The sequence below is a fragment of the Indicator indicator genome, chromosome 16 (assembly GCF_027791375.1).
Source record: "Indicator indicator isolate 239-I01 chromosome 16, UM_Iind_1.1, whole genome shotgun sequence".
In the NCBI taxonomy this organism is placed as follows: Eukaryota; Metazoa; Chordata; class Aves; order Piciformes; family Indicatoridae; genus Indicator; species Indicator indicator.
In genome coordinates, this window is record NC_072025.1 from 5,241,384 (window position 1) to 5,269,164 (window position 27,781).

Genomic DNA, 27,781 nt, shown 5'->3' on the forward strand with positions numbered 1-27,781 from the left:
AGGCAAAGATTTCAGACAACTTCATTGCATAAGCAGTATTTTTGTTTTATCGAAATCCACCGAAAATGCCTGCCTTTCCTGAAAGGTTAACAGCAATTTCTGGAACAAAACAGAAATACATAGCTGCTTAATGAATAATAACTTTATGACTTCCATTCTAATGGGCATTAAAACACTAAGTAGTTGGCTGAGGTATAGTTAAGAGTCCTTCAGTCTAGACTATATAGTCTTGAGCAAAGTAGCAATAGAGAGAAACTGCACAACACAATCATAGTGGTATTAGAAAAGCCTGTAGTACCCAGCAGCTGATGCGTGGGCAGAACACACCATTTATCATCCCCCACTTGGAAAATACAGCTAAAAAAATTCTCAGTAAAACACACAGCTGATTTGCACACTAAGATACAGCACATTTTTCAATGTCTGACAAGGCAGACTGTACACAGGAAGAGGTCTATGCCGACCAAAAGTTAACACACCAATAAAGTGCAGCCACTCCGCCATTTAATACTGCTGGAAAAGAGGGGTGAGGGAAAACAACAAAGAAAGAAATCTGCATTTTACCTTATCCATAAGACCACATGAAATTAGAATTCTTCTCTTTCAGCAGGGGACAACAAAATTGCATTAAATTCTTCTACAAATAGAAAAAGATGAACTTTACATGAACATTAAGCAAAGTGAAATACTTACTGCATTATTTGTCATGCATAAAGTGACTTTCCTATGGTCTTACCTCACATTTATGTACAGTTTAGCACAGCTAAATGTAAGAAAATAGCAAGGTTTTTTTTTTTCTCCCTTCCCACCCCCCACCCATACAGAGCAGATACCCCAATTCGCTGCTGCTTCAAGAAGCACTTCATAGACTCTACTACTTACAGGCTCTTTCAGAGGAAAATTCATGGAGACTAATATTGAATGAACATTTAACCACCACAGCAAAGACAGAAAAAAACAATACAAAGCATTCTGTAAACGGTGCCAAACACAGAATATGTCAGTTTTGGTTTGCAGACAACCCCTGAGATAAAACTGAAGTATTACGACACCAAGGAAGTCAGAGGTAAATTAGTGAAAATAAACGACATTCGTAATTGGTGTCACAACACTTTCTGTATAGAAGCACTTTTTTTTAACCATACAGAAAACATAACTGCTTTAGCCTGTCCAAGAAAAACATCAAGGGTAGACAACAGAGCAGTTAGGGTTGCTTTGTTTTTTCACTAAACTTCGTTGCCATGAAGATTTTTCTGGTTTAATTCAGCAACAGCAGTTTATGGGATTCACCATGTAGTTACAATAATTGTTTCTATTAAACTACACGTGGGGCCAGGTTGATAACCACTTAAAACTTTATGGAACCAGCTACTAATGTTAAACCTTTTTAAAATCAATTATTTAAATCTAACGCTATTGGCCCATTCCATTTCAAAGTATTTACAACAGACTCAGAGATGACAAATTTAGTACCTGACCCCACAAAACCAAGTGGTTATTTGTGGTTAACAACCAACTCACTCTTCGCAACTCTAGACAATGTAGTGAAGCAAAAGCAAGCATGTCAGACGTTAACTTTGACAATGACAGAACACATCTATTCCTAGTGGCAAGCATGCTGGACACAAACTGTAGTTAAAGCTTACAATGGTCCAAGTTTGGCACATCAACAGAACTAAAGCACCTGTTTTAATTGCTCATTGAGGAAAATTTTCAGAAGACAATAAAAAAGTAGTAGAACAAAGACTAAGTTATACAACGCTCAGTTGAGTAAAAAAGGCAACTACGTTACAATAATTGTTTCTATTAAACTACACGTGGGGCCAGGTTGATAACCACTTAAAACTTTATGGAACCAGCTACTAATGTTAAACCTTTTTAAAATCAATTATTTAAATCTAACGCTATTGGCCCATTCCATTTCAAAGTATTTACAACAGACTCAGAGATGACAAATTTAGTACCTGACCCCACAAAACCAAGTGGTTATTTGTGGTTAACAACCAACTCACTCTTCGCAACTCTAGACAATGTAGTGAAGCAAAAGCAAGCATGTCAGACGTTAACTTTGACAATGACAGAACACATCTATTCCTAGTGGCAAGCATGCTGGACACAAACTGTAGTTAAAGCTTACAATGGTCCAAGTTTGGCACATCAACAGAACTAAAGCACCTGTTTTAATTGCTCATTGAGGAAAATTTTCAGAAGACAATAAAAAAGTAGTAGAACAAAGACTAAGTTATACAACGCTCAGTTGAGTAAAAAAGGCAACTACGTTTCAACTCTGCTTCTAACAGTCTAGGTCACTGTACCAGTTTTTGATGAAAGGTAACTGCTTGAGCAGACCAAAGAGGGCTTCACACATTCAGCACTAGCTGCATAACTAGTAGTACATTACAGCCCTCACGTGACCATTTCCTTCGTGCCAGAACTTGATAAACTTCAGCAACTTCACAGGAAGCTAGTTATTGGACACCACTGTTGCATGGGTCAGTGTTTACAGACATTAAACTCTCCGTAGAATTACAGTAGAAATGGAAGTCACCTTTAGAAGTAGTCATTTCTGAACAAATGAATCCACAAAGATGTAACTTAAAACTCATGCTTTCAGCTCCCACAAGCCACTTAAGTGATAGTGATGAGGCCAATTCGTGCCAATCATTTCAACTCCAGAGTGTAATTCCTCATCACAAACAAGCAAAGGTGCAGAGAATGAGCTACCAAAGGGAAGTTCAGTGAGGAAAGACACTGTGTTTATCTGAATAACTGAAAGGTGCATCTGTGAATCAGTGACTGGCAATTCAGAATGCAACTTTGCTAAGTCTGGTAAAGAAAGAAAAGCCACATACTACATTCAGAATAGAAGCCATAGCTTCTGCATGAACAGATTTGTGCATCTAAAAGACAAAACCCATACAAATTGTTAGAGGCCAATTGTTACAGTGATTCTCATCACCAGAGTGTCAACATCCATACTGCAGCCATGGCCACAAGTATACAGCATAGAAAATAATGGAAGTGAGACTTAACTTTTTATCCTGGCTCTCCTCCTTGGAAACAAATTTGTTCAAAATGAGAACAAAAAAATCTGCACAAATCTGTTAAGAATCCTACTTACAAGTCAAACTGTGCAAATATAAACGTAAGATTGTGCTGTAACAGGCATTAAGAGGCCAATATGGATGTGCAAAGTTAAAAGAAACATAGCAGCTTTTGCAACAGGCAGTAAAACAGAAAGTAAAAAAGGAAAACAGTTAACTCTTTGTGTCTCCACTTCATAGCTTCCATATCTCAGAAAGAAGAGCCTGACAGGCGAATAGGCTTAGTGAGCAAAATCCACTCGGTATTTTGTGTATCGCAGTCTACGTTCAATGGAGCTCTCAGCAGCAGCTTGGTGGTATTATTTCTGAGGCTTTGTGACCCTGTGCTTTCAAAGAAGCAGAAAAGGTTCTAAGTGTGCTGCAGTCTGTCATTAGAAGTTCATCAAAGTAGCGTGCATCGAAAGAAGCTGCTCTTCTTAGATCGATTTTCTGTTATTTTTACCGGCCCACCTGCCCCTGATGAACTGTTGTCATTCTGAAAGAGAAGAGAGAATCAATATCATCAAACGAAGGAAGAGGAAGCAGCTTTCCTATTTCCCTTCCCACTTCCACCCCTTGCAAAGCAAGAACCAGAGCAGAGGTTTGTTGCATCTTGCATCCTCATTTATCCACAGTCTGTTAATCAGACAATAAAACTAGCTACTTTAAAAAGAAACATTTATCTAGCAATCCAGAGCTCAACTGTTAGCTGAAAGAGTGCCTATGTAATCTGTCATTTAATAAAGCCTATCAGTTTCAGGTTACCCAATGTTAATGTTCACACAAAGTAAGGAGTAATTGCACTCTGATCTGTAATAAAGTGCCATAAAGCATTGTTTGCTCAATTCTAGCATCCGCTGTAACCCCCAGCAGTTTAGTTTTCTGGTAGGGCTACTACTCAGTCAACCAATATTTAGCTTCAGGGTGTCTAGTTTGTATGCTAATAGGAAATACAAACCATTTTTCTGTTGAGTTTTGTCATAATGTCCCGTGCAAGTGTGAAAAATGCCTGGTGAGGAGCAGAAATAATAAAAAAATAATTAGTCACAAGACACATTATGATGGATTTGGAGTAGCCAGATATATTAACAATACAATATTCTGTAGGCTGCTGCTAGCACTTGGAGCTACAAGGCACTCTATGTACCACAGATGTTTATGTAAAACTGCATTAAGCTCACTTTAAAAGAAAAAAAATATTTATTTTTACTCTCCATCCCTTCAATCTTTGAAAAAAGTGAGCAGACATTCTAATTGCAGATCTCTTGGGAAAAATATCTGCAAAGAGAAGGCTGCCTACACTAATATTTTTTTTTCTTTCAAAAGTGTACTGTGCACCACAACTAGAAACCAATAGAGGTTTAAGGATAGCATGCCTGGGAATTCACGTTAAGGTTAGCTTGTTTTCTGTCCCCTAGAGATTTCAGTCCTGGCTATCTATAATGTTACTTTTGGTTCCATCCCTCTTAAATCAATCAACCAACCAATTTGGCAAATTTTGGCACCTCAGACTTTAATGTATGAAGGAACAAAGAAAGGTCTGCAACAGAAAAATTCTGCAGTTCCCAAGAAAGGAAAAAACCCACAACCCTGTAATTATTTCCCTCTCACTGTGTTCAGAATATATCCAAAGGCAGACACTTAATGCAAATAAATCCAACAAATGAAATATATTAATTCACTTCTGATTGCAAGAATATCACAAAATTGTGTGATTTCCCACAAGCTGAGCATTCAGTAGAAAGAAACCGAGTTGTTACTTGCTGAGTGCCTATATCAGCTGCATTTTTTTCATGCTTTCTCCACTATTCATGTGGTTACTTCTTTGTTTCTCAATATAAAATAATATTTAAATAGTCAAGTTGTTTGCAATAAGCCCAAACTGATTTCAGACATTTAATGACCTACAGGAGTAAAAATGAAACTGCAGGACATATCAAGAAAGAGCAAGTTAATCACCTGGAAGAAGAAAATCAGTACTTTTACTGCTATCCACCACTGGTATTAGCTGCTAATGTTCACACTTCCAGTGTCTACTGTAAGAATCATGTCACTGAAAATCAGGTCAAGCACCATTCCAGATGCAGCACAATGCAAATATGCATTGTATAACAGTTACTCTGCAATCAGAAAAAAACCCACTTGCTGGCATTGCATCAGTTGTGTTACTTTAAAGCAATAATCTTTTTAGTTCCTAGTTAATTTGTTGGCCGCATGATCAGCATTTAGTATATGTCTGAAGAAATTTTAAAAGGTGTCTCATAGTCATGGAAAGGTACAAGAACAAGATTTAAGAACCAGTCTGCCTTATCTGAATGGATTTATCTTACTGGCCTTTCCATGTCCTCTTTTTTTTTTTTAAACACCTTTCAGAGAGTTAAGATCCTCCTCCAATGTCATTCATTGTAAGACAGACTGGTGTTGAGCCACTCTTCCTTCTGATTTCATTTCCTATGGTCTCATACATAGGGAATCTTGTTTTTATAGGACAAAATTTATTTGCAGGAAAACGGATTGCAAGTCTACAGGTAGAGCATTATAGACCTCCTCTAACATTAGCTCATGACAGTCTACGAAGATGTTCCAGGTAACATACAAATCTCCAGTCTCATCTGCATAGCACATATTCAGTAGTAACCTGAAGGCTCCTTGACACAGTAACATGCTATTCTGAAAGTAAAGAATCTTGACTGCACAAAGCATTTTTCTAAAATGACATCTGTTCTCAGTCCAAACCCACTTGCCCTTTAAGTAGCAAGGCACAGAAGTCTAAACAAGTGTTGCTACCCTACCAGTAAACCACTCTGTTAACACACATTTTTGAAACAATCACAGACATTACCAGAAAAAAGAAATGCTGGATTTTAAAGTAGCTCTCTAAATAAAACAAAACTGGGGGATCGGAGAGGAGGGGAATACAGAATATGACACAGGAACACAGCTGGGTCTTCACATTCCAGATCAGGTCAGAAAGTCCAGCAGATCTTGGAACATGCCTCCATAGACATACCTATGGGTAACATCCACCTCTTACCTCTTCCACATTTATGCTGGATTTTGCACTTGTCTCCAAAAACTTGATTCCATAATCAATTGCTAACTGGAAGAGAGGTTTAAGTTTTTCAGTGTTTTTGAAGTTTCTTTGTAAAAGGAATGTTTCACATAAGATCATAACAGAATAGATGCTGTATACTACAGCAGGCTTTAAAAACAAAACCAAGCAAGCTTCGTTTCTGCTTTTTTCTTGCGAAAACATTAAGTTCTGGAAAATTAGACAAAATCTTAGAACAGGCCATACCTTCATGCAAATTCAAAACCAACAAAGAAATTAATTGCTCAGAAAGAGACTAATTTAGGATCTAAAAGAACATTTAGATAAAATCTTCATTGATGTGCATTTCTTGGCCAGATAACTATATACAACTATCCCATAAATTGTGTTACTAGCAACTACACTATTTTAGCTGTGTACATGAAAGATTCTATAGTGCTCTTACTTGCTGTGCAGAACAACTAAATACTTAAGCTTTAATAACAGTATTTATGACAAGCAATCACCATGGTGAATTTAGTACAATGTGATCAAACTATACAGAAAGTTTTGTACTGAGATTTAGAATACTTCATGCCATAGCAAGCCAATATTCTTTACAGAATCTTCCCCTCGAGTAGTACCATTAAATTTATGCTATCTTGGAGTCACGTGCTATTTTTAAAACAAAAAGCCAACCCAAATCTGGTGTCCTGTAAGTTTCTGAAACAAGAAATTTGAGGCTTATTATCTCTCATATGCCTAAAAATACCAAACACCCAACAGCTGAAATCCTAAGAAAAGTATGCTTCTAAATAAAGTAAGTCACCAAAGCTTACCTTCTCCCCCTTTTCTTTTGAGACTTGTCTCTTTTCATTCATATCGCATTTGTTACCCAGGATCATTCTTTCTACATCTGAAGAAGCATGCTGAAACAAGAAAAAGTAATCTCTCAGGAACAAAATGCATCATTATTTAAAAGAAACATATGTGCCCAACTCATTCACAAACGAGTACCTTATTTCTAATGAGTTACCTAATGTGAAGGCATTACTGAGAAAGACACTAACTTTTGAAATAGACAATATTTCAATAGGTTGGAATAAATACTCCAAGATTTAATGTGCCTGAGCATTATTCCAGATCAAATACAGTACCATGAGATTTGTACGAAGTTGTACACATGCACAGGCATTTGGCCGTTCTGAAAATAAAACAGTACAAACTTTACTTCCAAGTGGTGCATGGACAGCTGGGGTATTGGGCTGGAGTATCATTATGTGATACATTTACACTTTTAGAATAGATTATTAATAAAAGACTTCTTAAGTAATAATAAATTCAGCAGAAGAACTTTTCTAGCCCACTTGCTATTGGCTCAAATTGGTCACTAAAACAGGGATTTTGCTTAAGAGCCAAAGAATAATACTAAAGAAAAGCCCATGGATGTTATGTTTAAGAGAAAACAAAAAAAACACCCCAGTATCTGTGCAAACCAAAACACTGAACCACTAAAACCGAAACCCCCACCAAAATTCTGTCACCAATTACAGCTTCAGTAAAACCAAGATTTCTCCTCTAGATTAATAATGGCCTATCCACACTCGACAGCATGTCCCACTAAATAACTTACAGTAAGTTAGCAGCAAAGAAGCTTGCCCAAGAGCAATAAAAAAGTAAAACATCTCTGATCAGATATACAGCACAGCAGTAATTGAAATTTATCAGATCTGTCATCTCAATGAAAGGTAGGCACCCTAAGATCTTGCTCTTTCCCATTCCAGTCTAAGGTCTTGCCTCTTCCTGTCCGTAGAAACATCCAAAGGCAAAAAAGAATAAAAGTCATACAGTAAGAGCACTTTATGCTTACTTTTGAAATTCTAGTTTTCTACTTTCTATCCCTAGATAAACAAGACAACATTCTCCCCCTCAATCACCACTGCTGCATTCACTGCACAGTCTAACTTGGCCATGTATGTTGGCTACTGTAATGAAAGTGATTACTTGATTTATTTGTCCCAGGGATATCCTAAAAGGGATCAAGTATGAAGTACCTTCCAAAGCACCTACCTCCTCTATGTTTCTTATCCAGTTTTTTATGTTGTCAAAAGACTTTTCATTTGTGATGTCATACACCAGCATAATTCCCTAAATGAAATGAAGAACATCTAAGTTAGATGAGCGAGCACAGTTGGTTGACTTTTTGATGTATGCTGTTGGTTTGATTATACTTGCAAGAAAGTCAACATATGTCTACAATCCTTTCTCAAAGCATTGCTGAGAATTTACCCAAAACAGTACTATTTAACACCTTTTGCCATTGTTAGAGGTCAAGCACACCACCAAGATACCGTTTTAAATTATGAGCCCACAGTCAGGGAAAGTTTAGAAATCTGACAACAGCAGCTAGGACTCTGTTGTTAAAAGTCAAGTTCAAAAGCAGCAGCTTTAAGCAGTTAAAGATGACAAAGCTGTGAAATCCAGTCTGCCTGGACCAGTAGATAGATACAGCACAACTGACACTACATGTTTTCTCAGAAGCTTGAGCTCATTTAGACAGTTATGTACATATACTAGAATGGATTCTCAACAATTAGCAAATCAAGGGAAACCTCAGAGCAGCTGCATTAGGGACAGATTGCCAGGTTCACCTTCATTCCTTATGGTCTTCCCATTTATTCCCTGTAGGACAAACAAAAGTCCTTGGGCCATGGACTGGGTGGTGGGAAGGAGACCATACCACTGCTCAAATTTCTGTAATTACTAGAAAGCTCTAATACAGAGCCACAACTATCACTATTTCTCCCCATCTGCATTGCATAACAGTAGATGTATTTGGACCCACAGCCAGCCTATGGATCTGTTCATAAAGTTAACAGTGTTCCAACAAAGTTTCTCAAGTCATAGCACTAAGAACCACTACAAGCAGTTGTACCACAAAGAGTGCTGGCTACAAGTCAGTTACTTGACTTCAAGTCCTTCTTAATGGGGGAAAGCATAACAGTAGCTTTTGTCAGTGACTGTATTTCTAGCCCAAATTCTGCATCCTCTACTAGGTGAAGAAAAAAGGCAATTCAGTGAAATACGCTTTTAGGATTAAAACAATTCATTACTTACTTCTCAAACTTTTCAAAGTTTAAAGGGATTGAGTCCATTAAAAAAAAACTTATTTGATTAAAACTTGGCAATTTAGCTTGTTATAATCCGCAAAAAATTTTAACCACATTAAAAAAACTAATAGGCCTTTACATTTTATCACAAGACCAGGACTAGACAAAGTACCAGGTTTAAAAATGAGGAACAAAACATCACTAAACCAAAAAACCCAACCAAATCATAAACATTATTCCCCACATCTCAAGTTACAATTATCTAATCCACCAGTAGAAGACTCACATGATACAACCAGAAGAGCAAACCACTAGTTGTGCCTAATGTTTTTGAAGTGAGAGCACTCACCATGGCTCCTCTGTAGTAAGCCGTTGTGATTGTGCGGAATCTCTCCTGGCCTGCTGTATCCCTAAAAAACCCAGTAAAAATAATATTTGTTGGGAGGTGATATTTACAGTCTTCTCTAATTATTAATGTCTTTTTAAACAAGGAACAAGATATTGGTACTAAGTCACTATGAAAAAACCCTGACATTCAGAAGATGGTCCTGCTCTGGCAGGCAGGTTGGACTCAGTGATCTCAAGGTCCCTTCCAACCCCTAACATTCTGTGATCCTGTGAAGGTGTTTGCACAAGCTTCTTTAGCCATCAACACCTTCCTCACTCCCAACCTACCCTACACTTACAGCAGTGGTTATAGCAGCATCAGAAATATGGCACAACAGCATTCAAGTTTTCATGCAAGCAATAAACTCAGTGCTACACAGCCTTCCCCAGAATAATGGAAAAGGCAGCTCTGGTGCATCCAAGTCCTGCATTAAATAAAGGTTAAAACATGCATCAGTAAAGCATTCTAGGAGAATGAGTTTTCATGAACAATTAGCTATCAAAATCAGCCACTATACCTTAGTGTATGATATTTTATCTTAGATGACTTCAAAGCAGTATCTGTCTGTAAGTGAACAAGAGGTCCAAAGGGTTTGGGTACTAGTCACACCTAGGGGAAGCTGATCCCCAATGGCCTGCCAAAACCAGATTTTTGACTTATGTTACAGAAAAAACAACAACTGTACTTCTTGTACTTCACTTCCTTAGTCACAAGAATTCTGGCTTGTGTTCAAGTACCACAATTATCGAATCATAGAATTGTCAGGAAGGGACCCCAAGGATCATCTAGTTCCAACCCCCCTGCCATGGGCAGGGACATCTCACACCAGATCAGGTTGCTCAGAGCCACATCTATCTTTTCTAGAACTTCAGAAATCAGCAAGAACCCTACATTCACCAGTAGCATTTGAAGAGCTTGGCATGTGTAATAATGCTACTCCAAAAATACTCATCTGCTACCAACAGGAAGATCAGACTTTACTAACCCACCATGCAAGGAATGGGAGCTTTATTGCTCACCTGTGCCTCCGTGAGCACGACTAAGTATCCAAGTACGAGAGGAGATTACATTTGATTAGGTTACATATTTTAGTTTACAGCTACAGAGTTAACATTTCTCTTTCACACAGAATAGCCAAAAGCACATTTAACAGGAGAGCTTTTAATAAAATGGGAAGTTGCTGTAATGTTTGCATGTGAACAGGCTATTTCCTATGCTACTGAAGCAGAACCACACCAAGAGCAAGCTATATAAAAGTATAAACCTTTTGAATGGTCAAGGAATACAAGGTATGAAAACTTCTGGTACAGCCAGGCTCAAAAGCTAGGAACTACTCCTGCTCAAAGATTAATTCAATACTCACCAAAAAACCTGAGTTACTCTGGAATACTTACCATATTTGTAGCTTGATTTTCTTTCCATCTAATTCTATTGTTCTGATCTTAAAGTCAATTCCTGACAAAAGAAAAGAGTTACCATAAGTTTTGCAGTAAAAGGAAGCATTCAGTTTCTTGACAATTTGGTAAGAGTGAATTCAGGCCAAAAAGAATTTTTTTTTTAAAATTTAAAAAAAAGGAACTTATTTCTTCCAAATGCCAGGAAGTGATGAGGAAACACCAAGGTTTTCAGCTGCACCCAGCATGTCAAGGCCAAATTATTCCATGCAATGAAAAATGACCAAACTCAGACTCACTCAGGCACCATCTCAAAATTCTTCCATTTCATACCAGTAAGGTTACTACCTTGAATATATATTTCCCCAACTTTGGTTAGCCCCTGAAGTTCAAGTCAGTTCCCCAGAACCTCCAAAGGAAAGATATATACTATTAGTCTCTTCGTTCCTTCATAAAACTGGCATCTACTGTTGAAAACTGATGTTTAATGCAAGTCCACTCAGACATCACAGTAAACAGCAAAGCATCACAGGAAAGGAGGGCTATACAGATAGTTACTGAAGGTGACTGAATTAGACCATACATGGGAGTTTTTCCAAGAATACCAGTTTAGGAGTAGTTTAGATTTTCTAGGAAGCTTCAAAAGGTATCAAGAAAACACTTATCTCCTTACCCCCTCTTACACTTAGTCATGATAGCCATCAGTTCTGAGGTTGATTTTGAAGACAGATTTTAAGCCATGGGTAGAAAAATGAAGTAATTAATTCAGAAGGGCTTAATAACATCTTTTATGGTTTTGAGGGATCAAATGGATGCCTGAATCAAAGCTAACATTTCCAAACAGATTAGCCTTTGCCCTAGACTATTTTTAACTTTTGTGATTCTGCAACAGAGCTCATATTGAGACTTGCTCAAGTCCCACCATGTGAGTGCCATATTTTTCAACCCAAGGACAGCTACTTCCATGGACTCATCCAATTTATCTGTTTTGAAACAAATAGCCCATTTCTTCTTCAGTGAGTCTCAAACAGATATTTGATGTTTATACATAGCATTTAAAAGATTTGGGGCGTATGCAAATTATTTAAATTCTTCTTTCTTCATATGTAATTTAAGAGCATCTTACTTGGGAAAACACTGTTTCTAGCTTTAAGAATTCATCCATCACAAACAGGAAGCTATGGGATTTTTTTAATATACTGAAGTAACATTTGAATATGAAATACGGATATTCATTAACTATTCAACTTTTCATTCTTCTCATTTGTGATATTAATATTTTAATATACTGAAAATACCAAGTTTCAGCCATTTAATCTTAATGTGCTACGAATATGTAGTTTAGCCCATTAGTCAGAACACAAATTATGAGCAAAAACACCACATCAGCACTTTTAATGGCACATGAAATGAACTGTATTCATTTAAAATGCTATGACTACTGCAACACTTGCAATTTCCCAAGACTCACTAGTACATTTACAGGCAAAAAGATACTTCCATTATTTGCATTCTTCTAAAAATCACAGAAGAATGATGCACACTTAAAACAATCCTTACTATATGTAACAGACTTCTGGTTAAGTGTTTCCATTTCACATTGGACAGGATTTTGTCTCCCTCGTTGTAAAGATTCTTCTCCTAACTAGGGGCAACACCTGCTGAAATCACAGATGATGGTATTCATGTCTGGAAACAACCAACCTTTGCTCTGAAGAGATTTTCTTTTGGCCTCAAAGGTTATAAAGCACAAATACAGATTACTGGAAAGGGTACTGTATCATGCACAACAGCAAAGATCATCTTTAAAAACTCCTTTGTGTCTAAACCTGAAGTCTCACAATTAAGTGTAACAACTATCACGAAAATTAGGTTCAGAGACTACTGTTCTTTAAAGTAAATTCTGTATCTACTGTCAACTACCAAAGTGAAGACACATCAGCATAAGCAGGAAGACTTCTGCAGGGATGGTTTTCAGAGAAGGCAAGCTTACACTGCAGTCATGTGTGCACCAATCCATGTCTTGCACAGACTGGTCTCTTGTGGTTAGTAATTTCCCTTGCAGCACCAAAATTATTTGTACATCCATTTCTCAATTGCTTCTAAAACTTGGGATCTGCACAAAAACCCAGACCTTCTCAGAAAGTAAAATTTCTAGTAGGAACTTCACCAAAATTCTCAAATAAAGATGAATTTTAAAGCTAAAAGAAGACTACAATGGGGAAGGCCATAAATACCTTTGTTAGACACTAAGAAGTTTAACAAATGCAAGTGAAACTTTTTAGAGGCCAAAACCAACTAGAAACTGCTGCTCCTTTTGTTCTTTCCCTTCAGTAAAAGGAAGTGGTGAGCTGCAAACATTTGTAGAGCAAGCCTGGTGACATGCGCTACCACTTCCTGCCAAGTACACTTGCATGGCTAAATATGAGCAACATTTTGGTTACAGTTAACCTTAAATTACACTATTGGAGTGTTTTAACACTCCAATGACTATAGCACTTCAAAAGTAATTGTTGACAGAAAATTTCCTTTATCAATGAATTCTTATTTTGCACAATCACACATGGGGATACAAAAGCATGAAAAGACATTCCAGTCTAATAAAGAAGAGTCATATGCAGATCATAAAGGTAAGGTTGAGTGCAAAGGCTCACACAGCTTTCTCAGTTTTAAAATGCAGTGTGCAATGCTGCTCGTTCCAGTAGGGCATCAAAGCCCAGAAACGTCTGAATGTCCATCTGAAGACAAGTTTTACACGCTCTTAGCAAACACTGACCCAGTTTAATTCTTAGAAGGCAAAGGTTAACAATGTAATTATTTAACTGTTTGAGTGGTGCTGCTACACAAGTCTGACACACTGGTGTCCACCTAGCAAGTCAGCACTTATCTAATATGGATACAGGAACATCTGTTGCAGGAATCACAAACTTCCAGTCTGCAAGGATGATGGCCAGGTTGAGACCCAAGCTGCACACTGGTTAGGATTGTAATTGGTGTTATTTCCCTTGCAGCATGACGCAAAAGTAGTTGAGGAATTGTTTTCTTTACAGATCCTTACTTTTCAGATCCTTACTAACTATAGGCCAGGGATACCACCTCTCTCCTTTACTGAGGGCATTTTCTGCCAGAACTTCCAAGTAAACGCTGTCAAGGAATACCCAGAGCAGAGAAATCTGCACACTAAGGAAAACTCAGTGTCATTAATACCACATGAAGGCTTTACACAACAACTCACCAGAGCTGCATGTTGCTGTATTTACCTTGTGTCATGACGTAAAGCTAAAGAAATTCACTGGCTAGGATACCATTGTCCATCACCACACAGCCAAACATTAGAGGCCAGGGAGACTGATCTCACCTCAGCCTCCTAGTTTGAGACAAGAAGACATACTCATCTCACACAGTGAAAGCTCTTCTGCCATTACTACTTCTTCTACCACCACCACTCCACACCCTAGTTACACATTCCTTCTTATTCCAGCTGACCTATGCAGATTTTACCCACAATTAAGCTGTAATGCAATCATTTTACAGAGATGTTAGGAAATGTTCCAAAGAGCTGCATTACAATACTAAATATTTCCAGCTACAAACTTTAACAACACTAGTTGGGCACAATTCTTCCAGGAATGCAAGGCCCTTAGTGCCATGGTTTAGTTGATTAGATGGTGTTGGGTGATAGGTTGGACTAGATGATCTTGAAGGTCTTCTCCAACCTGGTTAATTCTCTGATTCTGTGACAAACAGAGCGAAGGTGCTGAAACAATTCATTTTGCTACTTCAATTTTAGAACAGTAGCTCACTCTCAAGGCGTCACTGTTAACTCCTTCGTTGTCCCTTCATGCATGATTTTAACCCTGTAGTCACCAGAGCTAGCATCTCAGGTTTTTCAGGGCTACAGAACAAGTTTCAGATAGGTCTCCACTACATTTCCCTACAAAGTACCACTGTTTAGACTTACAGATTGTTCTGTTTCTTGTTTTAAACAAAATTTCTATTGCAGAAAATGCCACAGCATAAAGAAACCAAAGGAAATCACTAAAATAGTACCAGCAGATACTTCCTGAAGGTAAAGATTATTTCATCTTCAGTCTGCTTAGCAAGAAGGTACTAGAAGGGCTGTGTTCTTGAATAATGTAAGTACTGCAAGACAGACAGAAAATAAATACTGAAATTAATGATAAAATCTCCCAACTGCTTAGTAGCCACTGGCAAGCAAATATTAAAAAATTTAATATTTACCTGTATTACATAGTTAACCACCATTTGAAAATAATTTTGCATGTGGTTTGGTACCAGTTTCCAGCAGCTGAACCTTACATGTCAGGAAGCTGTATGATCAGATTACAATTACTGTTGATTTTAACTCAAATTGATCTAATAGTTTTCTCAAAGTTCATAGAAGCTATATAATTAATGATATTTTTCTGGTGCAGCTGTTTCAAGAAATCAGCCAGGAAATGAACCTCTTTCGGGACACAAATAAATGTCATCCTCTGATAGCATACACTAGGCTGTGTATCTACCAGCGTAGAGTATTTCTCCTTCCCTGGTAAAGCAATATTTTATCAAATAAAGAAAATAATCAGTACTAAATATACTGTCATTTAATGGATTTGGTAGGTTTTGGTGGCTTGATTTTTTTTTTTTAAATATACAAACCAAGGGAATTTTAAAAAGTGATTAAACACCAAAAATTTGCAAAGAAGCTGTGAAAAAATTACTATTTGCTTGCTAGTCTAATTTTAGACCCATCTATCAAAGAATGTAAAAGATGCACTGCAGCATCTGATCTTGTTTATTGAAGTAAAAATTAAGAAATATGGTTTGCATGGTGTTCACATCCCAAAACCCCTACCCTCTTTTATCTAAATCTTACCTTACTCTTTTGAAGTTAGAATGCAGTAAGGAAAACTAAATGGAAATAAAGATTTTCCCAATAGGATTCCTCGATAAACAGAAACTTTGTGGCACTTAACATCATTTGACGTAGACCACAATAAAAAATTAATTACAAGATGAGGAAAGGAGTCAAGGTACAAAGTCTCATGATCCTTTTTGAGCAATACAGCATCAGAACAACTGGAATTTATGCATCAACTTCCAAGCTGGACTTGCTCCAACTTCACAGCACTGATCCTTCCTATCCTGCTATGTTTATATGTAGAGTTGTGGGGGGGTTTGTTTTGGTTTGTTTTTTTTTTTTTTTCAGGGGCAGGGCTGGAAGAGACATAACATGTAAGAGTCTTTAACATACTCAAAAGGAAATTAAAACATTTTCCTGCAGTCACTTGGAGTTAAGTCTGAATTAAAAGCAAGTTAGAAATGAGCAAGGAGATTTGTAACCTACCTTCACATAAAAGAAGCGAGAAGAGGAACATGATTGAAAAAAACCACTATGCATCACCCTCAGATTGCTGAATTCTGAAACAGAGTTACTTTTAAAATACTCCTCCCTACAGGCTTTGCTTCTTGTGAACAGCAAGTGACTATGTTGCACAGCTGAACATCAGAACTAGTAAGCAGTAGTACTACTAAAGCACACCTGTAACAGATGGTATCTGTCTGCTGATTTTCCAAAGGTTAGGTTTGAATTTGAGAGCCATGACAAGCCTGTCAGTATGTGTTTCAGAATCAACTGCTGCAAGTGCAAGACAGACAGGCAGATATCAATATCAAATCACACACACAAGCTTTGTGTGGACACACATAAACAAAGACTGAAGAGTTTCAACATCCTTCATGCAGATTCCTAGCACAGACAGACCTAGAGGTCAACATTTTTCCAGAAACTTGTTCTTTTAAATATGCATCCAACAGCTGAGGGATAGCAATTTGTTTGTGTAGATTTTCCCCACAGGGATTACTTTTTGTTGTTGTTGTTATCAACAGTGGGTATTGCAGGGTTTGGACTAAATACACAATTATTCTTTGTAATGGTGTTCTTAAAGGAATATTTTCTTGTGCAACATCAGTATACTCAATTTATAAAGGTAAATAAATGAAGCCTCAGAAATTTGCTTTTATAATGGATCTTTCCTTAAAGATTTCAGTAAACATAAGAAATGGCAAAGTAAGAAACAAAAATCATTGTAAAAGGCAGGGTGGGGAACACTTGCAACACACCAGTGTGTCATACAGCCTCACGCAAAAGAACAAAGTCTAGTCATTTTGAACTTGAACTTTTGGCTTTAGTCCCTAGTAATATCTGTGAGGCATTTTCAGATGACCTCAGCAACGTCTTGTATCACTATGCAAATTAAAGGCACAGTAGCCTTTTATTGCAACCATTCAGAAATACAGCAGATTAACACCAAGCAACACACCAGGGTGAAGGTCCACATTTTTCAAACTTGAAGATTCATTTATTTTAGAGTTACACAGAAGTGCAACCAGTTTTATTCATCTTTTCACAACTTAAAGGGACAAAGCTGTATTCTACTCCTTCTGAACACCCTTTAAGAATCCACAAAACGTTACTGAACAGAGTGGACTGAACAGGCTCCTTCAGGTTAACTGTCCCTTCTTCATCTTACTATCCATCCACACACAAAAATCTAATACTGGTGGCGGTGGCCTTTACACTGCAGTATGTAGTCTTGCCCCTTGAAAGATGTTAATACTTAGTAAGATTAAGTTTAAATACGCTACATGGGCAAAATAAACAAATGACTAAAGGTAGGTAAGGCAGTAAAGAATGCTGGTGCCATGTGTATATAGAACGTAAGTCAGCTTCCTGATCCTAAGACCTCGAAACTTACTACCAAGATCAGATCAAAGCTCATAATGCTAAGCAAACTGCTGCTTGATTCAGCATGTGTCTCTTCAGCCACAGTAAGCTTATTTCTTAGGACAGACTACTTTTTGTTTAAAAGAGAACAAGGAATTCAGAATGTAACTTATAATCATCAGAATCAGATCAAACTACATTTTGAAACACAGATTTCTGACAGTTCAATATCCTAGTGTGATCTGATTATCATGCTAAGATTTGAATCCAGTGCTCTACAGTCACCTGTTCATAAGAGTGCTTCTATGAATTCTGCCACCACAACCATCACTGCAGTGCTTCAGTGTGAACACTGGAAGATCGTAAGTGAAATTATCTTTTCAGCATTTTTAATGTAGAATTTAGATTGCTTTGAGCAGCTTTTGAATTGCTTAGTCCACCAAAATACCACCAAATATTAAAAAATGCTCAATCTAAATGTAAAGAGTATGAAACAATGTAACAGTTGAAACTCATTACTGCCTGACATGAGTAAAGTTACCAACTGTCACAATGGCTCAACTTTAACAGGGTTTGGTCCCTACAGAAAGTCTTTTAGAGTTTACAACTTCAGTAGGACAGCTCTGTGAAAGTGTACAGAAATTAACCAACATCTACCCCTTGTTCTGTGTTGAATAGAAAATAAGCCACACTTGATGGTAACTCAGTTTCATCCAAAATAATTTTGAAATAGATTAAAATTGCACTACTGATACAGAGAGTAAAGTTTGTTTATTTTAAGGATTATTTATAGACTGTCTCTAAGATGAATGCAGTAACTTAGCTGCTTTGAGACCATGCTCTTTTCAAGCTAACATGCAACTGGAGAGCAACAAACTGGCCAGACTTGAGTTGAGGCTACAGTTTCACAGCTAGCTTGAATAGATGCTTCCACTGACAAGTCACAACCAAATCCTCTCTCTTTTGATCAGATTAGTTTTCATCTCAGTGAGTTCCGTAATTCAGTTTACCATCATTTGCAATGAGAACTGATGGTGTAACTTGGGTAACAGTCCTCCTGGAAGTAGCAGACCACAGACTCCATTGTTCCAATCACTAAATTAGAGCCCTAGCTAATGCAAACCAAAACATGGCCGACAAGAACGTGCAAGCAGTTTTTAATGTGAATCCTACACCAGGATGTCCCTGACCAGCCCCAGCCCCATGCTGACACAGGAATTGCTCTGTATTTCACAATCCCAGCTGTGGCTACAGCAATCTCCCAAGGACCCAGCCCCATACTCACTTAACCTGTAACACAGCAATGGGAGATTTGTGCGTCTATCGTTTACTTTGAAGCTCGTTTCCCTCAGCTCTCTGGGATGTGCTGCATATGGCTTTCTACTGGACAAGAAAAAAACACAACAACTTTGCCACATGTTGTAATGGATATCAACACCAGATTTTCCCATTTAGAGGGTGGCTTAGGAATACAAACATTTGATTATTCTTTCAGAAGTCCAGTGCTTAATATGATATAACATGTGATGAGTCTTTATCAAAAGCATCATTCAATAGTTAAGACCCAAAAACCTGCAAGCGGAACCCTCTAGAATAGCAAAAGATGATCCTGAACCTCCTGCCTGTAAATCAGATACCTGTAGATGGAGAACACATAGAAAATGCTGTCTTTTACCAAGATAACTGAATACTGCTGCTAGCAGGGGAAAAAAATTAAAAGCTCACTTCATTCCAAAGTTTTCATTTTAAGCATCCAAAAGGTTGAAAAATGCCTTACTAAAAAATTTCTATGTAACCAACACTGCCTTGCCCCAAAGGATTTAAAATTGCTCACTGTTCATATACTACATCTCAACTGTGAAGACAGTCAAAAAAGTCAGGTTTGGTTTTGTTCATTAATTTTGGTCTAGATGACTGTGGAGATGACACATTTTTAAAAAGCCTCTTCCAAGTTTCAGGGCTCCTATTTGATTGGGATGTGTATACTAAATTGGTTATTTGGAGTGAGGGAAAAAAGACTTCTGGAGGCCGTAACATCATCTGTTTACAGCAGAAGAGGCACTACATAAAAAGCAAGCATACAGTGTTCCAGAATTCAGAAAGGAAAGGAAGAAATGGTTAAGTCACAAATGGGACTTCAGAGGGCACAGACCTGCTAAAGCTGGAAGGATAAGTGCATAGAATATGGATATTACCAGAAGCACAATCAGAGATAAAAACACCAAAAAAGCAAAGCACTCATCAACAACGGTTCTTAGCTCTGTAACTGACATTCCGGTTGAAAGCATCTTGGTTACCTATGATGAACAAATGTCTCATGCAGTAAGAATTACCTTTGTTATGGTAAATAATCTAATCTAAGAATTTCAGTTAGAGTCTGAAATACAGTCATGATTCAGAAGCATGTGTGCAGAGTATCTAGTAAGGCAGCAAAATCAGGCCAGATAAAAGAAAAAGGGCCAAAGTTGCTTAAGTTATTTTTAAAGATCGCACTCTGGAAACATCATTTTTATCAGAGACTTCTTTAAACCCATGTTTTCACATGAGGGTACGTACGTGGGGTTTTCCTTGTTTGGGAAGCAAAGGACATGAAGGACGAAGGGCTGCTTTATTTAACTTCGTATGTGAATGATGAAATAGGCCTCTCTTAAAAGACTTTTACTACCTAAATTAACAGCTAAAATTACATATCTTATTACCAAAAGCCGTATGTGTCTTTCCAGCATAACAGTTTTCTTTTCCTCCATCATGCAAAGTTTTTTAAATGGCCACTTCAGCTCCTTTTCCTGCACTGCATATTCTAAGTACTCCTCTCTAGTCACTTCCGCTACCCAGCAGTTACTCTGGCTCCTTCCTCCTTCATTCCATGCTCGAGTTGACACAGACACCTCACTTCATCCTTAACCCCATAAGAAGTTATACCACACAGACACTAAAGGAAAGCTATTTCTCTCTGGCAGATGAAAGGAGGAAGGAACTGGTGCGTGTGTAGCACATACGTTTCCTGGCCAATAGTCATCTTCGTTTTACACAATTTCTTAATCTTGGCCTGTTCTTCCTGAGTTCCAGGTTTGGTGCCAGACTCCTATCAGTGACCAGTCTGCTTTACATGTTCTTAGATGTTGCTATATGTATAAAAGAATGCCACTGACTTTCAGCATCAGATTTTTTATTCGATCCCCAAAGAAATAGAGTTTGTACTGCAGCAGCAAAACTAATACAGATTATCTTAAACTTGTTCTCCCTAGCAGAAGTCTTCTGAAATATGCAGTACTGTAGCTGCTTTTAAAATTTCATTGAATCTAATCAAAAGCGTCATGGTTTACATTTCAGAGGAAAGCTTACTATAAACCAGAAGATTAAACTCATACTACATGCAATTATTTGTCAAAACCCTTTAATAGGCACTAAATTACTTCCTACTTCAATGCCTGTTGGGACAGGAAGTTACTGACTTAAGTTTCAACTTCAAAGTGCAGTAACTAAAAGCCCTTGGATCAATGCTGGTTGTACAAGAGTCTCACACAGTGCAACTCAGCTGTAGTTACTACTATTTGTAGTTTAATCACAATAGAAAAGGATAAGATCTATTTCATATATCTACAGTTAGCCTGAGCACTTAAGCTACCATAACGTCCAATTAAAGGTAAAAATCAATATAACATCCTTTGCATTACAAGTAAACATCTAATTTCTATCATAAAATGTGAAATAAAGCAACACTAGAAGTATTTATTTAACACATATGAATTTCAGTTAAATTCTGAAATAAGTCACTTCAAGATGTATTTCTACTAAAAGGACACCTTATTGCATCTTTCCCAAAAAAGTAAACTAAAAATTCCTCAACAGACTGTCCTCAAAACCTCTCTCAAAGCCTGTACTTTCATTCGATACTAGTCTGTATTTGTAACTTTGCATTCAAACTAAGTCACAAAAGCAGCTCTAAGCTGCCCTCCTGTCATTCAAAAATCCAGATACCACATAAACAAGATAGACCTCCATCTGCCAGTTAGGAACAGGCACAGAGCAGCCAGACATCTGCCACACTCTTTCAGCGTAATATCCAACAAGAAAGCTGCAATAATAAAAGCCAAACAATTCCACTTATGTTGTTGGCCTGTTGCAGAATGCTGCAGGGTAACGCAATCTCACCAGCAGATGAAAATCCAAGTCTGATGTCTTTTGTTACCAGCTAGGTGTCCCAAGAAACATGAACTTCAATGCTCTTAACCTATGAAGTCTCCAACTACAACACATTCTGACTGACATCAGGACAATACCTTGCTGACTACCTAGAAGATACCTTGAAAACGGAACAATTCTTCTAGTTTCATATTTACCTCCATATGCTGTCTGCCCCCACTCCCACATAAACCCTTGACCTCCTTCTCACACTGTCCTGAAAAGATGGCCAAGTCCCAGATCTTACAAACCTCAGACACGCATTTTCATTCTGTAGACATGAACAGCGTTGCCATCTGAGACAATTAGTCTCAGCCACTTCAAAGTCCTGTTTAGAATTACTTTATTATAATGACCATTATTTATTATAATGACCAATAAAATAGTAGTGACAATGCTTTCCTGGCACTTGGAGTTACCTTGGAGGCCTGTAGCAAGTGGTGTCCCCCAGGGATCAGTACTGGGTCCAGTTTTGTTCAGTATCTTTATCAATGACCTGGATGAGGGGATTGAGCGCACCCTCAGCAAGTTCCTGATGATACAAAACTGGGGGGGGGGCTGACACCCCGTCAGGCTGTGCAGTCATCCAGCGTGACCTGGACAGGCTGGAGAGCTGGGTGCAGGCAAACTGCATGAAGTTTAATAAGGGTAATCCTACATCTGGGGAGGAGTAACAACATGCAGCTCCACAGAGAAAGACCTTGGAGTGCTGGTGAACAGCGAGTTCTCCATGCAACAACAATGTGCTCTTGTGGCCCAGAGCCATCCCAGGATACATCAAGAAAGGTGTGTCCAGCAGGTCTAGGGAACTTCTTCTACCTCTCTACTCTGCCCTGGTGAGACCACACCTGGAATACTGCATCCACTTTTGGGCTCCCCAGTTCAAGAAACACAGAGAACTGCTGGAGAGAATCCAAGGGAGAGCCACAAGGATGATTAGGAGACTTGAGGATCTCCCCTATGAAGAGAGAATGAGATCTCTGGAGCTACTTAGTCTTAAGAAGAGAAAACTGAGAGGGGATCTCATCAATGTGTATAAATATCTGAGGGGTGGGTGTTAAGTGGAGAGGGCCAGGCCCTTTTTGGTGGTTCACAGTGATAAGACAAGGAACAATGGGTTCAAACTTGAACTTAGAAGATTTCACCTCAACATGAGGAGAAATTTCTTTACTGTGAGAGTGACGGAGCACTGGAACAGGCTGCCCAGGGGGATTGTGGAGTCTCCTTCTTTGGACACTTTCAAAACCCACCTGGATGCATTCCTGTGCAGACTACCCTAAGTGATCCTGCTTTGGCAGAGGGGTAGGACCTGATGATCTCTTGAGGTCCCCTCCAGCCTCTGATATACTTTGATACCGTGACTCTTCCCTCCCTTTGTTCATCTATCATTGATGTGTTTGCTCTTCTACAGCTCCTAATACCTGGAAAAGCCCCAAAGAACTCATTGAATAAGGATAGGGAATACTGAAGTTTAATGGGAGGATGATAACAACCCAACAAGCCAACCACTATTTTTTTTTGTCTCTCAGGCAAGTAACAGCGGGCAGAAGAATAAAAGTATTCAGTGAGGCATTATCTGTGTACACTAAACAATTTCCATTACACATTACAGACATGGAAATTTCACTGCAAAAGGGAAGTTGATAATTTTGCTTGTCAAAGGATTTTCATCAAAGTGTTCAAAGGTCAGCACAGATGTGCTTGATTGCTGGAGTAGTGTCCTATTTTGCAAGAAGTCAGCGAAGGAAAAGTTACTTCTGTAAAATCAACAACTTGTTCTAATTCTCAGAGGCAGTACTGTCTCATGTGGGCAACTTCCTGCCAAACGCTGTTATCATTTTGGATTAAAAAAATACTATAAATTTTAGTAGAAAGACTTGCTGACTCTGAAACAAGTCAGAAATGCTATCAGCTAAAAGATATTACTTTGCTCTCATAGAAACAAGTTTAAGCAAGAAGTTGAAAGGAATGCAAAGAATAAACATTATTTAGAATGATAAACCAAATCTAATTTTACCACACAGCACTACTTGAACAGCAAGTTAAGGTATTTAGAGACTGCTCGATTAATGCTTCTAATTCTTGTACACCTCGCAAGCTACTAGCAAAATGCACATAAGATACTCCAAGATAAGTTTTACTTAAGAGCTGCTGAAGTGTGAAAACCAGCTGACTCAACTGCACTTCACTTTCTGTGCAGAGCTGTGCAAAAGCAGAAGTTTCCACTCAGGAAGCAAACTGAAAAACATTACCTTACATAACACAGTTGTGTTGTAAAAAGAGTTTTATTCCATGTTAGCAGTGAAAAGATGATCCTCACTAGAGTCAAAGCAGTATTATGATCCTAACCCTTTTTACAGATTTTCCAAACAGAGCTACTGAGCCCTGCATAGAAAATGCAAAGTTGCTGAAGACCAATGACTTGCCTTGCCTAAAGTTGCCCACAGGACACCAGACTGGAGGATGTTTGAATCAGTACAGCCATCATTATGGAATGATCAAATTCTTGAGAAGTCAAGGGGCCATTTGTAAACCTCTAAGCAATCTACAAGGATATAGCCTTACAGGCATGTTTGGCATGACAGCAGAAAAGAAGGGAATCTGCAAAATATGACACAAGTACATCATGCAAATAATAAGTAACTAGAATTCATTATTGATTTATTTCTACACTATGAACATTAAGGCTAAGAAAGTAAAACAAAAGTAGTATTTCCACATCTGCCCCACTTTCTTCTTTTCTTTTTGGAAACTGTATCCATTGCTCTGGTAACGGAAGTGTTATGGTTTAATTTCAGGTAAACTACTAACAACAACAGGAGCAGGAAATTATCAGAAAGGTATTTAGTGCTTGGACATGATACAGGCTCTTTCATCACAGCAACAAAGTTTGCTTTAATTTCTGGATGTAGAATGAAAGAAAAAAAAAAGTTGAAATAGTTCAAAGTTTAACCACATGTAGTTACGATCTAAATGACTCACCTCACTCACAAACAGCATCTACATACATACATACATACATCTACATTAAAGAATAAAATTTCATGTCAGCACCGCCCAAGTGTATGCCTTCTCAGACTTCTACAGTTAAACCAACTCCAACCTTGTTTGCAGAGAGCCAGACCAGAGAACTAGGGCACCACTGCTGGGCACATAACATTGTGTATGCCAATTAAAATCATTATGAATTGAACACACACTGTAATGGTAAGTACCATGATACTGTAGAATCCACTTCTTGGAAAAATATATAAACAAAACAGCCTGGCAGCTTATACTTCAGGGAGACTCAGTGTAGTCAATTAGGAATGTTAATCTGAAGATCTTAAAATTTCAACTGGCAGGGTGCCAGTTTGGGAAAAGCACTGCATCCCTGCATCTCCCTCCACACCATGGCTGGCTATGCTTTGTCGATCAAGGGGAAAAATAAAAACTAAAAACTCAGACTTGTTGAAAGTGGAATGCACCTATACTCAGGAGATGTATCATCAATGACTGTAAAACTGACTAGTATTGAGCAGCCACCAGGCACTCACAGAGAAAGTGTGAGCACATCTTCAAACAAATTCATCTGCATAATTGACCAAAAAGCAATACAAGCAATACATGATGAAGACTGCAAAAAAAAAAAAAAAACAGCCCAAGTATTTTTTTTATTGAAGCATGAGTCAACACTTCATGAACAGTTTCACTATTTCCTGCACAATCAACTTTCCTGTTTGTAGGTCCTTTCCTAAAAAATAAAACGGACTGAAAGAAACAAATTATAAGAAGGAAAACGTAACTGTGAAATCACAAATGCTAACCACAGAATCAGAAGTATGTCTCAATTATTACTAAGTTTCTTCAAGACTGTTGAAGACAGGACCTTTGTGAAAACAAACATAAAGGAAGGAAATGAAAGCAATTGTTATATTTACTAAATAAGGTAAGAAAAAAACCAGAATGACGTTCACAATCCTCAAGACTTCAAAGTGAATCAGTGAGTAAAAGAAATATCAAGAGGCAAAGCAGTTCAAGAAACATCAAGAAAATGGTTGGAAGACAGACATTTATGTTAGCTATCTCTTTAAAAGAGGTCTTTAATACTTAACATAGTAGTAATGTAGGCTTAAAAAAAAAATCCCAAACCATACAGTATTTATATTAGTGTTTATTAAGCCTTTTATTCTACTGCAGATATAGCAAAATACCTATTTAGGTAAAATTCTATTCAGATCTTTATTAGCTGGTGTTAGTGATAGAGCACTCTGAAAATGGTTGCAGACAGAAAATGAGTGTGTCACCTTAATCCTTCAGAAATTTTGTTCTGAAATGCAGAAAATCTGTTCTTAAACTGTTAGAAATACCAGCTATACCTTATTTAGTCAATCACATCTGCCTGAACAAAAGCTTGTTTTCTCCCTAAGCATCAAGTTCAGCACAACAAAACATCTCAAGAGAATACGGCATTTGGGTAACAAGTCACACATTATTCCTCTTCATCTATAAATCAATTTCCTTCCAATGAAGGTTCCACTTACTCTCTTCCTGTTATTTTTCAAAGCTAGGATTGATTTTGCCCTCCTAAATACTAGTAACCTCCACCGCAGTTCACCCCTTCATCCTGGAAGCTGTACTTTTTATTTTAAAAGTGACCTCAACTATGAGTAGTAACTATGAATCTCAAGTCTGTTTATGTTCAGTTTAGCAGCAAGTAGTTTAAGACTGACAAATCTTACAGAAATGTATCTAAACAGTCTGCTGTTCATATTTGTATCTGAATGACATTAGAAAAGGTTAGCTAAGCTTTAGAAACCCTCTTTTCACCACCAAATGTATTACCAAAGTCAACTTCTGTTAAGGAGGATCTCCATCTAGTCACTAAAGAGCTTCTGTCTGTAGCCGACTGAGGAGCTTGACCAGAACTATTTCATATTCTCAAAAACGGGAGCTGCGTGTGCAGGAACACACAAACGCGTTGAGAAGAGTTGGGTTCAACTATGCCGAGCGCAGCGTAGTCACTGTCACTACGCAGCTTCGCATGACCCACAGAGCGCTCAAGCAGTCCAAATCCTCTTCCACTTTCTGAAAACTCACGTCGACACATAAAACGACCAGTAAAGGAAGAGCAAGGGGAAAAAATCACGACAGCAAGATCATCCTGTAACTCAGCCAGTGCAACGTCGTGGATCTCGCACAGGGCTCGCTACTGCTGCAACCCCGCACACGCCATTGCTCCGGCAGCCCTACAGCAACATCATTTCCACCACAGTAGAACAACAGCCGAACGGCCCAAGAGCTGTGCACGGCCAAGACCGAGCCAACTGTTGCTGTGGCCGGGGCAGAGAGAGGTGCCGGGGCCGCCGGAGGGCCGGCTCGCGTCCTCCGGGTCCCTGGCAAGGGCCGCGTCACTAAGCCGCCCTCCACCCAGGGGACAAACCCAACCTCCCGCGGCCTGCCCGCACCGGGGCCCCCTGCCGCCTCCACGGGGACAGCAGAAGCGGCGGCGCTCCCGAGCGCGGGCGGGGTGGGTCCTGCTCCCCCCGCGGCGGCCAGGGCACGGCGGCGGCCCGGCACTTCCCATCGCACGGGGCCCACAGCGGACACGCCGAGGCGGCCGAGTAGAGACCCCAGCCCTGGGCTGCGAAACGAGCGGCGGCCTCCCTCCCTCCTGGCCGCTTCTCTCCCGGCGGAGCCCCCCGCCCGGACCCCTCTCGTCCCCCGCGATGGCGGCGGCCGGTAGCAGCCCCTCACCGATGGTGGAGATGAAGGTGGTGTTGAAGGCGTCCTCGCTGAAGCGGAAGAGCAGGCAGGTCTTACCCACGCCCGAGTCGCCGATCAGCAGCAGCTTAAACAGATAGTCGTAGGTCTTCGCCAT

The 27,781-nt window shown here is 38.8% G+C and overlaps 1 protein-coding gene across 1 annotated transcript; it reads right to left on the reverse strand.

The window, feature by feature from the left end:
- Positions 1 to 3,033: 3,033 nt before the first annotated feature.
- Positions 3,034 to 27,781, reverse strand: RAB8B (RAB8B, member RAS oncogene family). Its single transcript, XM_054387764.1, has 8 exons — positions 27,658 to 27,781; positions 11,007 to 11,067; positions 9,574 to 9,634; positions 8,185 to 8,262; positions 6,954 to 7,043; positions 6,118 to 6,183; positions 4,042 to 4,092; positions 3,034 to 3,579 (listed from the first exon to the last, which is right to left on the reverse strand). Exons 1-8 carry the CDS (start codon positions 27,779 to 27,781, stop codon positions 3,487 to 3,489), a joined length of 624 nt encoding a protein of 207 aa, XP_054243739.1. The 3' UTR covers positions 3,034 to 3,486.

Coding starts and splice junctions, on each gene's coding strand:
- RAB8B (XM_054387764.1), bottom strand. CDS start 27,781: ATGGCGAAGACCTACGACTATCTGTTTAAGCTGCTGCTGATCGGCGAC. Junction 7,044..8,184: donor GGATAAGAAACATAGAGGAG/GTAGGTGCTTTG, acceptor TTCTTGTTTCAG/CATGCTTCTTCAGATGTAGA. Junction 6,184..6,953: donor CAAAAGAAAAGGGGGAGAAG/GTAAGCTTTGGT, acceptor CCTCTCTTCCAG/TTAGCAATTGATTATGGAAT.